General features: G+C 53.4%; 2 protein-coding genes across 2 annotated transcripts; both read left to right on the top strand.

Moving 5' to 3' along the window:
* Window positions 1-384: 384 nt before the first annotated feature.
* Window positions 385-9,052, top strand: TGME49_318290 (hypothetical protein; the record flags this gene model as incomplete). The annotated part of the gene is made up of 13 exons (XM_018782923.1): window positions 385-1,199; window positions 1,613-1,650; window positions 2,785-3,202; window positions 3,496-3,579; window positions 4,560-4,642; window positions 5,350-5,467; window positions 6,069-6,144; window positions 6,876-6,959; window positions 7,240-7,271; window positions 7,534-7,623; window positions 8,003-8,115; window positions 8,399-8,482; window positions 8,999-9,052. Exons 1-13 carry the CDS (start codon window positions 386-388, stop codon window positions 9,050-9,052), a joined length of 2,088 nt encoding a protein of 695 aa, XP_018637997.1. The 5' UTR covers window position 385.
* An 809-nt stretch (window positions 9,053-9,861) lies between these two features.
* Window positions 9,862-13,424, top strand: TGME49_318300 (hypothetical protein; the record flags this gene model as incomplete). Its single annotated transcript, XM_002369728.2, has 5 exons — window positions 9,862-11,229; window positions 11,935-11,970; window positions 12,106-12,244; window positions 12,688-12,927; window positions 13,307-13,424. Exons 1-5 carry the CDS (start codon window positions 10,977-10,979, stop codon window positions 13,422-13,424), a joined length of 786 nt encoding a protein of 261 aa, XP_002369769.1. The 5' UTR covers window positions 9,862-10,976.

The raw sequence follows: 13,424 nt of genomic DNA, 5'->3' as shown, positions 1-13,424 counted from the left end.
CTTCCTCCCTTCTCCCGCCTTCGTTGCTTTCTCCCGCCTTCGTTGCTTTCTCCCGCCCTTGTCCCCGCCGCGTCTCCTTTCCTTCTATATATATCCGATGTTTTCATTCCGCTTCCTCCATTTTTTCGCTCTTTTGCTTCTCACTTATTCTGATATTCCCCTCGTGTCTCTGCCCCGGAAGAGTCTCTTCTGTACCCTTCGAATCCATGTGTCTCCTCCAGTGGTTCGAACGCAAGTGAAAACGGAGACGCGGACAGGACAGACAAGCCGAGAAAAAAAGAAAAAAACAAAGACAACAGAAAGAGGTAACAAGGTCTGAAGGATTACTTCCAACATGCGCGAGCGCCTCGCCTCCCGGGCCGCTCGGGCGCCTGGTCCGATCTTCATGGCTTCACGGCCGCGTCTGCTTCCGGTGTCTCCTTGCCAAGGGACAACGTCGGCCTCGCTTCTCCCAGCGAAAGGGAGACAAGAGGAAAAGGACGGAGATGCAAGTCGAGGGCAAAGAAAAAGGCGCTTGATGCGAGGGTCTGCCCCATTTGTTCTTCTCCTTTGGTTTCTTCCATGTTCGCAACGAGAGAAGTCCGACAAAAAACTCCAGAGGGTCAAGACTCGGACAAAGACGCCGACGGCTGTAGATCCAAGTCTAGGCCGTTCTCGCTACCGCTCGTTCTCCATGTCTTCTCCTCTCGCTCTCTCGTCCTCGCGTCCGTCCGCTGTGCCTGCTTTTTCCTTCTCGAAGGACTCTGCGTTCTCTTCCAGCTCGTCCTTCTTCTGTTCTCCCTTCCCTGCTGCCCTTCGTTCCGCCTCTGCCTGGCCCTCGAGTTCTGTCATTCTCCCCGCCGCGGCTCGGCCTGTCTCGCCCCCTGCCTCGTGTTCCTCCGCCGGCGAGACAGGACCGAGTGGCTTCTTCGGGAGACGATTTCTCTCCTCTTCCTCGCCAGCGCTGTCTGTGGCGTCTCCTTCCTCTGCGCCTTCACTGCCGCACGACGCAAAGCTCCCCGAAATCGTGGAGGCGGTGAGGCCTGCAGTCGTGAGAATCTACCGGGTACGGAGGGCGAGAAGCCCCACTGTCTGCGGAGACACCTCGCGGCAGGCCGACGAGAGAGCACTCGTCGAAACAAAGAAAGAAACGCCACAAACGTCTCGTGGAATCGTCACTGTCCACTACGCGGGCTCCGGATTCGTCCTCAAACCGGAAGGTATGCGTCGACATACGCACCCGCATCCAAATCGACATATATACATATATATATATATGCAGATATATGTTTTTATGGAGATGTACATGCATCTGGAGCCGTCGTCACCACAAATCTACGTATATTTCCTTCTCTCTGTGTTTTAACGTATATAGCTGCATAGAATTGTCTCCTGTGTCGGCTTATGTGTGTTTGCGTGCATGTGAAGTTCTGCACGAGTATCTACTTGTGAACATCTGACTGCATGCAAGTGAATCGGAAGGCGGTCATGTATTCGTGAGAGCGAAGGAGGCTGCGGCGCCTATTTGATTGAGTGCAGAGAGTTTCTCCCCGTCGAGGAGCTGAAGGAGCAGAGCTCGTCATCGAACTCTCGCGTTTGCTGGGGTCTCCATCCTGCGATGCTTTTCTTTCAGGTGTCGTCGTCACTGCGGCGCATCTGTTTGACGAAGAAGTAAGTGCATTTTCTTTTTTCTTCTTTTTTTTCTGTTCTCTTTTTTCTGTTCTCGTTTCGCCTCGTATGGCCCTCGCTCCGCTTTTTCTGCGTCTCTGTTTGTTGCGGGCCTGCACTCAAGAGGCGTCGTGACTCGAGCTTTAGAGGAGGTCACGCAGTCGCCATAGCCTCAGCAGAACAAAGCGTGAGCTTCTCTGCGTTTTATTGGCGGGAACAGAAACGACATCGAACCGTCGCTTCTTTCGCGTGTAGCGGAGTTGAAAGAACTCCAAAATCCAGTGCAGAACGTAACATGACAGCCCCATAGATAAAGCAAAGGAGAACTCGACCGCGACCTCATCCCCAGAAGAAGCTGTTCATCCTGCGTCGCTGTCCAGCGTTACCTTTCTTCTGCCTTTGCGTCTTTTCCGATTCCGCGTGATCGTGAAAAGAGTACGCGATCGCCCGCGTCAAAAACCGCGACAGCTGAGAGAGGAACGAGGAGTCCACCGCGTCCAGCAGCGCGCCTGCGTAAAAACGAGGGAGGGTGGATGACCAGGTGCTGTTGAGTCGGACGAAGTGGAACGAACGGAGACACGGAGTTCCTGGGCTACAGAATAGGACTCCAGTTACGAGAGAGACGCAAGAAAGTCGTCTTCACAATTGCATCCCTCCCTCTAGTGAACAAATGCGAAAATAGCTTCGTGTCACCTTGCTTCAGTGAGATCTTACCTCACTCGGCATCTCTGAGGGTCGCAGAGAAGGATGGACCGCAGGAGGCTGTTTGGAAGTGGAGTTTAGGAACATGAACATGTCGTCAGTGAAAAGGATATCGGTAGACAGCTGCTTGGTAATGCAGATTATTTTCTTGAGTGAAGGAGCAGTGCGAGACTTGCTTGGCGTCCCTATTCCTTCTTCGCGGTGTCTCGGTCTCCCTGTCCGCCGCGTCCGGACTTTGCTCCCTTGGGGGTCTCCCCCGCCACCTGCTACTCACGCAACAGGAAGGAAAAGCATTCATCTGCAGCCAACGCAACTGCTGTGTGTTTCAAGATGTAAAAGGATCCCCAGGCGCTCGCAGCAGGGGCGGTCACGCGAGGCAAATGCGAGACGAAAAGTCAGGAAATTTTTTGAGTAGGGTGTCGTTTTTTGTTTCAGAGTTCACCCGAAGACAGCGACGAAGTACGTTTCCAGTTTCCTGGAAACGCATCTGCGTCCGCATTGCCACCCTCTCTGCAACCTGCTCTCCTTTCTCCTGCAACGCCCTCTGGAAAAAGTTCGTCGCCTACACCTTTCTCTTGTTCTTCTTCTTCGTTTCCGTCTTGCGGCTTTTCTCTGTCTTCATGCTCGCCTTTGCTGCGCCTTTTGCCCCGGGCTGCATTTGAGGACGGCGCGGAGGAAAGTTCGAAAGGCAGTTCATCTTCGCGGTCTCGCTCTCTCGATCTGTCGCGCTGCTTGTCAAACCTGTCCTCCCCGTCGAAAAGTCGCGACGACGCGACAGACGAAGAAGTTGTCTACGTCGTGAAGACCGACGACGGCCGGCTTTTTTGGAGCGACCTCCGAGGGAGAGACTCTCGTAAGCGCAGTGTGAGCTCTCTGCTTACCTTCTCATTCAGCGGTTCGTTCACCTGGCCGGACAGGGCGTACGCCTCAATGTCAAATGCCTACCGACTTGTCAGTGGAGACGCTTCCACGTCAACGGAAACGTTCAAGGGATGCGACGCTCTCAATTTGCGACAGGCCCTGCCGGCCAACAGAGAACCACACTCGTCTTGAATCCTCTTCTTCTCGCCGCATGCAGGGCACCATGAGGCTCGACAGTAAGACTGGCCAGGAGGTCGCTGTTCCGTTTTCTTTGTTTTTCCTCAGGGTCTGATGTGGCTGTTCTGCGTCTCCGAGCGCCAGATGGCGCGCCGCTTCGCCTCCCCGGTGTGTCGTTGCAGAGCCCCATCCGTGAGTCGCCGGTCGCCAATCTCTGTGTCGTTTTTTGAGCTAAAGAAGTCACGATTTTCATCTGTGAGCGAGGCGACGGGAAGAGCGTCGAGGCTCGCAATCCCTGAGTTTCCAGCCAAAGAATCAGCAGACCCGCGCAAAACACGGTCCTTCTGGGAGCTCTTGCGTTCTCTCCGAAATGGAAAAAACTTTATGCGCCTCCCTTGAGAGTCCTGAAAGTGACGACGGAGAGAAAGGAGAAGCAGATAGAAACTTGTGTCAGAAATGCACCCGGACTTGGTCAAATCTGCTTCTTTGACAATGTTCGCTAGATCTGGACGGAGATACTGTAGTGCCTGAGACACTGGAAAAGCGTCCGTTGGAGTGCTAACGACCAGTCAAAGTGTACGTCGTGGACGCGCCTGGGGAAGTTCCACTTCGCTTGTTTCTCCGAACGTAGCATGCGACTAGACGGAGGACCAGGAGGCGCTACAGGCCCTGTCGCGTCTTTGCTCAAACAAGGCTAAAAAAAAGAGTCCCGAGGGAACGCCGACTCTGTTCGTACCTCACTGGTCCACTGAAGCGCCGACAGGCTTCTTGGATATTGCAGTCCACCACACGGTTCGCTGTCTTAGGCAGTATTCTATTTTATGTTTTTGCAAATACAGAAGTGTAGGATGGTATTGTTTCTGGTACCACGCAATACCTTGGGTTCCGCTTGTGCTTTCGGATTGTGCATGGGGGAAAATGCCAAGCCTTAGATCCACTCATCGAACTCGGCACCCGTTCACAACCGTAACCACGTTCGAGATCGAGACTCGTGACTGAATGGTCAAACGTCATCTTCACTCGTCGACCGGTTCGATCCGCATCTCTCCAAACTTCTCTCGTTTCTCGTGAAGCTCAGAGTCTTCGCCGACTTGTCATCCCTTCTGGGTGTGCATCTGCAGTCTATGCGTCCTCTGTTTTCTGTCTTTTTGTTGGCGTCGTCTCCTCTCCAGAAGATCCTCGACGACTCGAGAAGAAGGAGAGTCCGTATCGGCCGAGACTGGGAGAATTCGTCGTCGCTGTTGGAACAACTTACGTGAGAGAAAAGTTGGAAAAAGTGAAAGGGAGAAAAAAGGGTGAGGCCCTCAGCCTGGGCGGTTCTACGCGGTTCGCGTCCTCTCTGTGCTGCAACCGCGCGAAGGTGATGGTTTTTGAGCATGCCCGCGATCCGAATAGAAAGGAGTCTGCATCCTGTTGATGCCGCGGGCGGCCTGCCCTTTTGCGTGCACCGCTCCATGCCGTTTCCGAAGCCGATTTTAAAATGCTTCCAAACACCACTGCTGCAGAGCCGCCTCGACTCTGCCGTCCAGTCAGAGAGGATCAGGACTCCGAGTTGTTTCTGACGACGGGCGGTCCCCAGCATGCCTGGTCTTTGTGGCCAACCTTGTTTGGAGATTGCATGTCGCGTTGAGGAAGAGCTCCAGGCTGGTGAAGGAATCTTGGAGACGGTTCCCAGAAGCGTCTCGACAGTCGAGCTTCGCATGGTCGCGAAGATCAGTCTGGCTTGCGCGTTCGTGTCTCGTCTTCACTTCATCCTGCGTTCGTCTCCGCAGCAAAACGCAGCATTCGGCGCTGCTTCGCGTCCGCATCGATGCGGCAACTTGAACTCGAACTTGCCGTCTGTCTCGACAGGGTGTAGGGAACGCTGCAGGGATCCCACGGTCACCGCGCTCTCGGGTATGTATGGCCATTTTGTCCTGGGAGTTCGTCTTTCTTCTCCCTCTTTTGTCGTGGTTTTTGCAGTGCGGCGATGAACCTGTGGGTGCGTGTGGCGTCGCGAGCCAGCCATGTCAGTCGTTTTCTTCCTTGGACGTCGACGCGCAGGTGGGCTACGTCCAGCTGGGTCTCATCACGCTTCCAGGTGAGTCTGCGCGCGGCAAAGCCAAGCGACCGAGACACAGACGAACCAGCAGAACGCGCGTTGTTTGGCGCAGCTTCCGTCACGTTTTGGGAGGCCAGGGAACGCCGTCAAGAGCAGAAAGACAAGAGATCTGCACTGGACTCCGTTTCCACTTGTCTCCGACGACGGCCGCGAAACGTATCGCGTCATCGCTCTGAAGACAAGAAAGCTGGATTTCGTTGCGAGTGGCTTCATAGCGCGTGAGCACAGACACTCTGCACCTGTGGTTTCTAGCCGAAAGGAAAACAGCTCTTCTTCCACGGTCTCAACCGTGCTGTCGTTTTTTCTTCGAAGACGCCTGCGAGCGACAAACATGAAGGACCAATCAGCTGCACGTCCCTCCACTTGCTTCCAGTTCTGCTGAACTCGCTCTGTGACCTTGAGGGTCTTTGTTTTTTCATCACAGTGCTGTTTCTACGCCAAGCACCATGTGTACGGCGTCTGCCAGCAGACGCGGTGTCGGCACCGAGGGAGAAGATGGAGCAGGAGACTGACAGCTTGAAGTCGGGGAAAAGGAGACACCGAAGAAAGGACCATCTGGTGCCTTGCGTGGACTTCTCAGGCATGTCGGGATCTCTCGTGGCGAACATGCGCGGAGAAGTAGTGGGCATGGTTGTGAAGAAATTCCAAGATTACGGGTGAGAACACCAGCTGGAGAACGGAAGGCGAGACATGGAAAATGTCAAGTGCTGCAGAAGAGAGAAAGCAGAGAGAAAGACACACAAGCCAAAGAACAGAGAGAACAGAGACACAGAGAGAGAACAGAGACAGAGAGAGAGAGAACAGAGACAGAGAGAGAGAACAGACACGAAGAAGAGAGAGAACAGACACGAAGAAGAGAGAGACAGAGAGAAGCTAGAGAGAATCTCGAGAAGCGAGAAGAGAGGCGCGGCCGACGTTGGGGTCGAGAAGGGAGGAGCGCGGCGGAGAGAGACAGGCACAGATGTAGACGGCGAATGCAACTGCCCAGCTAGGAACAAAAGCATGGAGCGAGAGAGGCGATGACAGAGAACAGAGAAGCAACGAAGACGTCGCGCCGCTGTGCAGCATGTGGACCGTCCTCGACTCTTTGGTCGTCTAACCGCGAGTGCAGAATCGGGTGGAATATTGCGTATTTGCGGTTCTCCGTTTCGGCTGAAGAAAGTAAAGCATCTACAAACAACTGGAGACAGACAGAGGCCTTTTTCTTCAGTCGAACGCTCGTTTCAACGTCTGGAGATACGACGCTGTCGTGCGGCCGGACTCGCCTCTCTGTTCAGTGCACAGAGCTCCCTGGGAAACCGTGACAGAGAGACATCGGCGAGAGTCCGCCCCACTCTCACGGTTGCTGTTTCTTGCTCGGTCGTCTCTCCGCATGTTTCTTCTTCAGGCTCGCACTGCCGATCCACTTCGTCGCTGCGGTGGCCGAGCAGCTGGACGCGACAGGACGGTACCAAGCGCCCTCGCTAGGCAAGTGATCTGCAGTTTCTGTCGATCTCTGTCCGTGGCAGACAGCGACTTCCCTCTCTGTTTTTGGAGCGGTTCGCGCCTTCGTTTTCGCACTGTCTTTCTGACGACGCGTCTTCACGTTTCTTTCTCGGCACCGCTCTGAGACAGCATTCTGGTCTCCTCTCCTGCGCTTATAGCCCCTGACCAGGCTGCCCTTTCTTGTCCATCGCTCTTTCTCTCGAAAGTTACACTCATCTCCTAACGCGTTAGCTTTCTACGATCTTCCCCGCCTTCCCGTATAGCAGATCCGCACCCGCAGGTCTTCCTGCAGAGGGAGGTTTGCAAAGCGTCCTTTTTTCTCGCAGCGCTCTCCGACGGCAGGCAAGCCGTCTATCTGGGGTAGCAAAAATGCGGAGACACCAGCGCGCGCATGCAGTTGAATAAGTCTCAAAGACGAGTCTGCATGCAATCGAATAAATACTCACGGTAGTGCCCGCGAGCAGCTGGGTAAATAGCTGCAGAAAGGCCTGCAAAACGTTTGTACGGTGTTTCGAGTTCTCGCAGAACTGTGCTTTTTGCATGTTTTTTTATCCTCGCAGGTCTGGTTTTTCAAAGGCCGACGGCGTTGGCCCAGGTCGCCGCCTTTGCAATGTCCAGGGACGACGCAGTCGCTGCATCTCCGACCGACCGTGCGCAAGAGAGAAATTGAGACGAAACGCGAGAGAGAAAGAAGAGGAAATACCGCGAAATGAGCGGAATAGAGAGAACGAATGCCAGAAACGGAACTGGAGGAAAGGGAGAGTAGAAGCCAGGGAGGGGCAGAGAAGACGCCACAGAGCGAATGAGAAAAAACGCGTCAAGAGACACGGCAACGGATGGCGAGGCTTCGGATAGGGAGCGCGAGAGGGCCGGAGGCCTTCGGATCCTTCTGATTTCGTTGGGCGATGGGAACAAGCGGTTTCGGACGACTCTCGTCAGAAGAGATGGAACCTCTGTGGGCGACGAAAACGCACTACATCGTGAGGAAACAACTGAAAGTCCAGGGCACCTCGATTTGTTTTTTTTCAGACGATCTGCGCGTTGACTCGGTCGTGCCAGGCAGCCCCGCAGAGAAGGCAGGCGTCCGAAAAGGAGATCTCGTCGTTGCCGCTGACGGATGTCCAGTTCGTCGTCTGCATGCAGTAAGAAGGGCAAAGAGATAAAAGAGGAAAGTCCTGACTCGAACGCGTGAAGGCGAAGCAAGCAACAGAGCCAAGCTACGCATCTCGCCTCTGCTCTGATAACGCCACAGACGTTGCTTGGCTTGGTCGTTTCTTGGTTCCCTCGATTAAGGTTCGTTTGCTTTTTCCATCGGAATCGTCCAAGAGATTGCCCCTCTTCTCGGCCACAGAGGACGACTGACGAGGTGACCGACGGAATAAAAAACAGTTTTCTCCAACGTTTCCTGGCTGTTCCTCGCTTCAGCTCTTCGACTTCATTCTGAGTCGAGCACCCGGAGATGCGGTCGTGGTAGATGTTCTTCGAGAGGGGAAGAAACACACATGCAAGGTGAGGATTCCTTCTTTTCGTCATTGTGGCATTTGTAGGCTGCCTTTTGGATGAAAGACGCTTCTACCGTGGGGAAGTTCATCGCATTTCTGTTTCATTAAATGCCAGTTGTCGGTGTCTCCGGTCGGCGTTGCTGTGCATGGTCTTGCCTGCCCACAGATCAGTCCGTTCTCTCACGCATGAATGAAGAGCATATCTAAATGGGTGTACATTTCGGGAAGTCTATAAGGAACCGGTTTCAGAGGAGGACGTGTCTCTTTGCCTGTGTTCAAATTGCGACATATCCGTTCTTGTGCCTACATCGACAAGCCAGGGTACATTCATACATGTTTGTAGTTCGGCGCATCCGCCCTTGTCTGTAGACGTACTCAAAGACGGGGGTATCTGTACAGATTTGTGGTTCCGTCGACATTCTTCCAATCCTAGACAGAGCGTGTCGCTTCCTCTGCAAATTCTTTATATTTCGATGGATGATGCATCGCTACGTCTTTGCTTCTTTCTTGCGAGTCACCTCAGGTAATTCTTGCTCCGGCGGCAGGCCCCGCTCGACCGCCTACGCAGGAGCCTTAAGGGCAGGTCGCGCAGGAAATGTCGCTCCTTCTCTCTAGTTGCCTGTTTCTGTTTTTCGTTTCCCGCTCGCGTTTTCGTGGTGTTTGCGTGTTTTTTGATCGAGAATTGCCCGCGAAGCAACAACGCTTTCACGAAAGAGGGGAACCTGCTCGTGAAGAGCGGCTGAAAAGCTCTAACGCGACGGTACAGGGAGCTCGAACAAGCGTTTCTGGAGTTCTGTGTGAACGAGGACTTTTTTAGAACGAAGTTGAAAGAACGAAGGAGCAAAAAGGAAAGGTTCCCGCAGGGGAAGAACCGCGTGGGTGCAGTAGAGATAGAGGAAGTTTTTTTTTCCATTCTTCCAATCTTTGTACCTCCTGAAGTCACTAGAAGAACACAACCACGGGCGGTGCTTCCCCTCCAGTTTCAAAAGAGACGAGGAAAACATCCAGTCTCTGTCAGTCCCGGTCAGATCCTTCGTAGACAGGAACCCGGCTTGGGACTTGCATTGCTCGGAAACTGGAAGCGGCCTACAGAGATCAGATTTGATTAGATTCGAGAGAAAAGTGCATTTTTCACTCGCTTCGCTCAAACGTTTTACATTGCAAAGCCTAAAGAGGTAAGAGACAAGACTTGTAGTCGAAAATTCCAAGTTCCTCAAGAGGCACACACAGCGCGCGGAAACCGTACCTGCGCCTCCTTCAAATCGATACAACAGCACCGATCTCCACGGCCGTCGTGCCAGACTTGTCCGGTGGATGCTCTCACTTCTTCGTCTCACTTGATGTTAAGATTTCGGAAGTCAGTTCGTCAACAAAGAATGGAGTTCTGGCCCCTGTCGTTTCACGTCCATGTTTTCGACGGCACACCGGGAACATGTTTCGCAAGTTAACGACCGAAGAGAGAAAAACAGAGCCTGCAAATGTCCTAGACAACACTGCCCAGATGCACCCAGGCGCCCCCCGAATCGCAGTGTTACTAAAAAGACTTTCATTCATAGAGGCCTACAAGATCTTTCCTGCCTTTCTGTGGTCGGGTGGGCAGCCTACAGACGTCACGGCTGGCGGCTGCGAGGAGCGACGCAGCTGATCGAGGCTTCGGGATGATCTGAACAGACGAATGCGTTTGCGCAGCTTCTGAACAAGTGTCTCCGGTGGCCAATTTCTGCGTTGAACTACGCTCTTTTTCTTTATCGTTTGAGACGTGAACGCGTGGTTAAACTCTCGGCGTCCATGCTGCGCAGAAAAACAGGTAGCTGCGGACACTAACGCCAACCTATGCCCGCAGACCTTTTTCTCTCCCCGTCGACGTGGACAACAACGCAGGATAAAGGCGTTCCGCAAGCGAGCGTCCCGGCTAGCTTTTCTGAAGTCACCGCGGTTTTTCCTGAGAGCTACGTGGTTGGTCGGTACACGCCGAGTGCCCGACTTCACCGTTCTCTTTGCAAAGTCTCGGATTTTTCCCCATACGTGGAAAGCTGCTTTCCTGGAGACATGGCTCCCGCCGTTTCTCGAGGGGTCGCATGCCCTCGTTTAGCTCTGGAGTGTCTCGGTTTACGGAAACAACTTCTTCCTCATCGCAAACACCGAGTCGTGAGCGAAAAGCGTCCTTCACAGGAAGGCGATGCTTCTTGCCGGCCGGGAGAGTGTGCCACTGTTCCTTTGTGGCAGCACCACCGATCGAACATGAAGTCGCCGTGACCTGCAAAACTTTCCTCGAATTGACTGTTGTTTCCTTCTACGACGTCAGCAGGAAAGACCTGGTTTCTCTCCAGTGTCAGACGATAACGTTCTTTGTCTCGTCTGTTCCAACACCCTCTCGGTAAATCTCTCACGCCAGCTCGAAGCGTCCTTTTCGAGTCTGCTTTTCAGTGGACGCTCGCTGTCGAGGAAAGCAGAGCGACCTCCCAGAGTGTTCACCCGCAACATTTCTGCTTTTCCCCCCGATGAGCGAGCCCCCAGCGTCTTTGCATCGAAAAATCTCTTCAACGCAGTCTCCCCCCGCGTCCACTCTCATCCTTCTTCTGCTCCCGCGCTTCCTGTCTCCCTGCGCGCGGCGCGCGGCGTCTACTCCGCAGGACGACGCTTCTGAGTCTCCAAAAGCCTCGACGGCACACGACATCTTTTCTCGCCTTTACGCGGTGGACCGCCAGTCCCATAGACAACAGATCTTCGCTCCCTCAACGTTTCCAGAAACTCGTAAGTTCGCGCTACTCAAAACGGCATCTGTGTCAAGGTCCAGGTTGACCGCGCGAGTGGGCGGACCCGGTCGAACGGAAGTTGAGGGATGTGTACAGCATTTGCCTTCTAAGGCGGCTCTCTCTTCCCCTTGTCGCGCCTCCGCTTCCAAATCGTGTCTTCCTCTCGCAGCGAAAAAACCGAGGAAAAGCTGTTTATTGCGTCATTTGACCGAACAAATGTGCCTCCCGAGTAGTGCATGCGGCCGCAGAGACCGCTGTGCGTGCTCTCGCGTCCGCCGTCCTGCGCTGGGCTTTGACGCGAAAGAAAGTGGAGAGTTCTGCTCTCGAACGACCTGGTTGTCGACTCCGTTCGCGCTCTAAAAATGCTCCGAAGCGTTCGCCTATTCGTTTTCCCCCGCCTCCCCTGCTCTCAGTGCGCTCCAGGGATTCGCGCCGTCGGTGTCGAGGCGGCTCGCGCGTAAAGCCTCAGATCCCCGCATGTCTACGAAGAACTTTGAAGCGCACATACACATCTACATATATATATATATATAGATATATATATAAATATATTTATATATCTGTATGTCTATTTATGTATGTTTGATGAAGAATGCTGCATGCATTTCCAAGTGAGATATTATGGACGTTGGTTTCTGGAGAGCTTTTTCGACGGATGGTCATCTCTGTCGTGTCTCCGAACTTCGTCCGTTTTGTGTTTCAGGAGTCTCCTGTCTTCCACGCGTCTTGACTTTGCGTCGTGACTGACGAGCGACGCGAGCACAGAAGAATCTCGGGAGACTCTGGAGCATGCCGCAGTCGGAGTCTGCGCGGGGCGTCTCTCCCCTCTCCTCTTGCAGTTTCCTTTCGAGCGCCGAAGCGCGTTCGTTTCCAGTTGAGAGCTTTGCCTTCGGCGACGAAGAACGAGACACACAGACAGGAAGGCTCTCTCCTGAATCGGCAGTTCTCTTCTGTCGAAACCTCCGAGCGAAAGAAATCGAGAACGACGGAAGCGCCTCGCTTCCCTACGAGCAGTAAGGACAACACAGACACTCCGTGTGCTTCCCTTTTCAAAGTGACGAACGGATTCCCTTTGTTTTGCGTCTTGAAGGACTTTGTTCCAAACTTCGCGAGAGTCGCCTTTCTTCTCCGCCACGAGTCGTATGTCGATACACTTCGCAGCTTTTTCCAGGTCCTGTCTTTCGCGTTTTCCGGCGGGGAACGAGTGGAAACTGATGGAACAATGTTTGTAACGTTTGTGACGAGGACATTGTGTTTTTTCTTTCTTCCATGTTCGTTCGTTTTTCTTGTTCATGTCCTGCGGTGTTCGCCTTGCTTCTTCTCTTCCTCTTCTGGTCGCGCGTTTCCCTTTTCGCCTGTGCCTCTTTCTTATCGTCTCCATTCGCTGTCGTCTTGTTCGACTTTGTCCTTCTGCGTTTTTCCGAAAGAGACTGTCCCCGCCTTTTCCTTTTTGCAGCGCCTTCTGCGTTACCTTCGCGCGACCCTCAGAGGCGCAAGTCTGTTTTGAAGCGCTGTCGGCAGAACAGGAGCTGCACCGCGAAGAGTTTCGCACGACGTTCCTGATTGCCGCGCAGGCGGAGACTGCTGAAAACTCGCGCGCAGCGAATGCTGAAGAACTTCGCGACCTCACTCGCTGGAAGCTCTGGACTTCCACGCGCAAATCCGACTTCTCTGCCCTCGCTCCCCGAATCGCCGTGTACGTACACCTCGACTTCCCCCCTCCCCCCACACACACACATCCTCTCTCTGTGGTTGCTGAAGGCGGGTGTGCATCTGCGTACATATATATATATATAAATAGATATATAAATAAATATATAAATATATATATGTATATATATATGTATATATATATATATATAATGTGAAGGTGGAGGTATGAATGGATTTCTTTTCAGCTGGCGAACGTGTGAGATGCGAGCGCCTGCGACAGACGGCGAGAACGCGAAAGGCGAAGCGAGGAAGAGACAGAGTATCTCTGACTTTTGAATTCTCAGAGAGAGCGAGAAAGGGCGTCTTCGGTGTTCTCTGCTCTCCTGATTTCTCAGCTCTGCGTGTGTGCGCTTTGCATGCAGAGTTCTGCAGTCGGCCGATCGGTCTCTGCTTCACAAGAAGACTTCTTTCTTCCGGAACGCCCTCGACCTCGTCTCGCGTCTCATCGCGACTTTCGACGATCAAGCTCCTGCACTCTGA

The sequence above is a fragment of the Toxoplasma gondii genome, chromosome IV (genome assembly GCF_000006565.2).
Source record: "Toxoplasma gondii ME49 chromosome IV, whole genome shotgun sequence".
NCBI lineage: Eukaryota > Apicomplexa > Conoidasida > Eucoccidiorida > Sarcocystidae > Toxoplasma > Toxoplasma gondii.
This window is presented reverse-complemented; position numbering and strand designations above follow the sequence as displayed.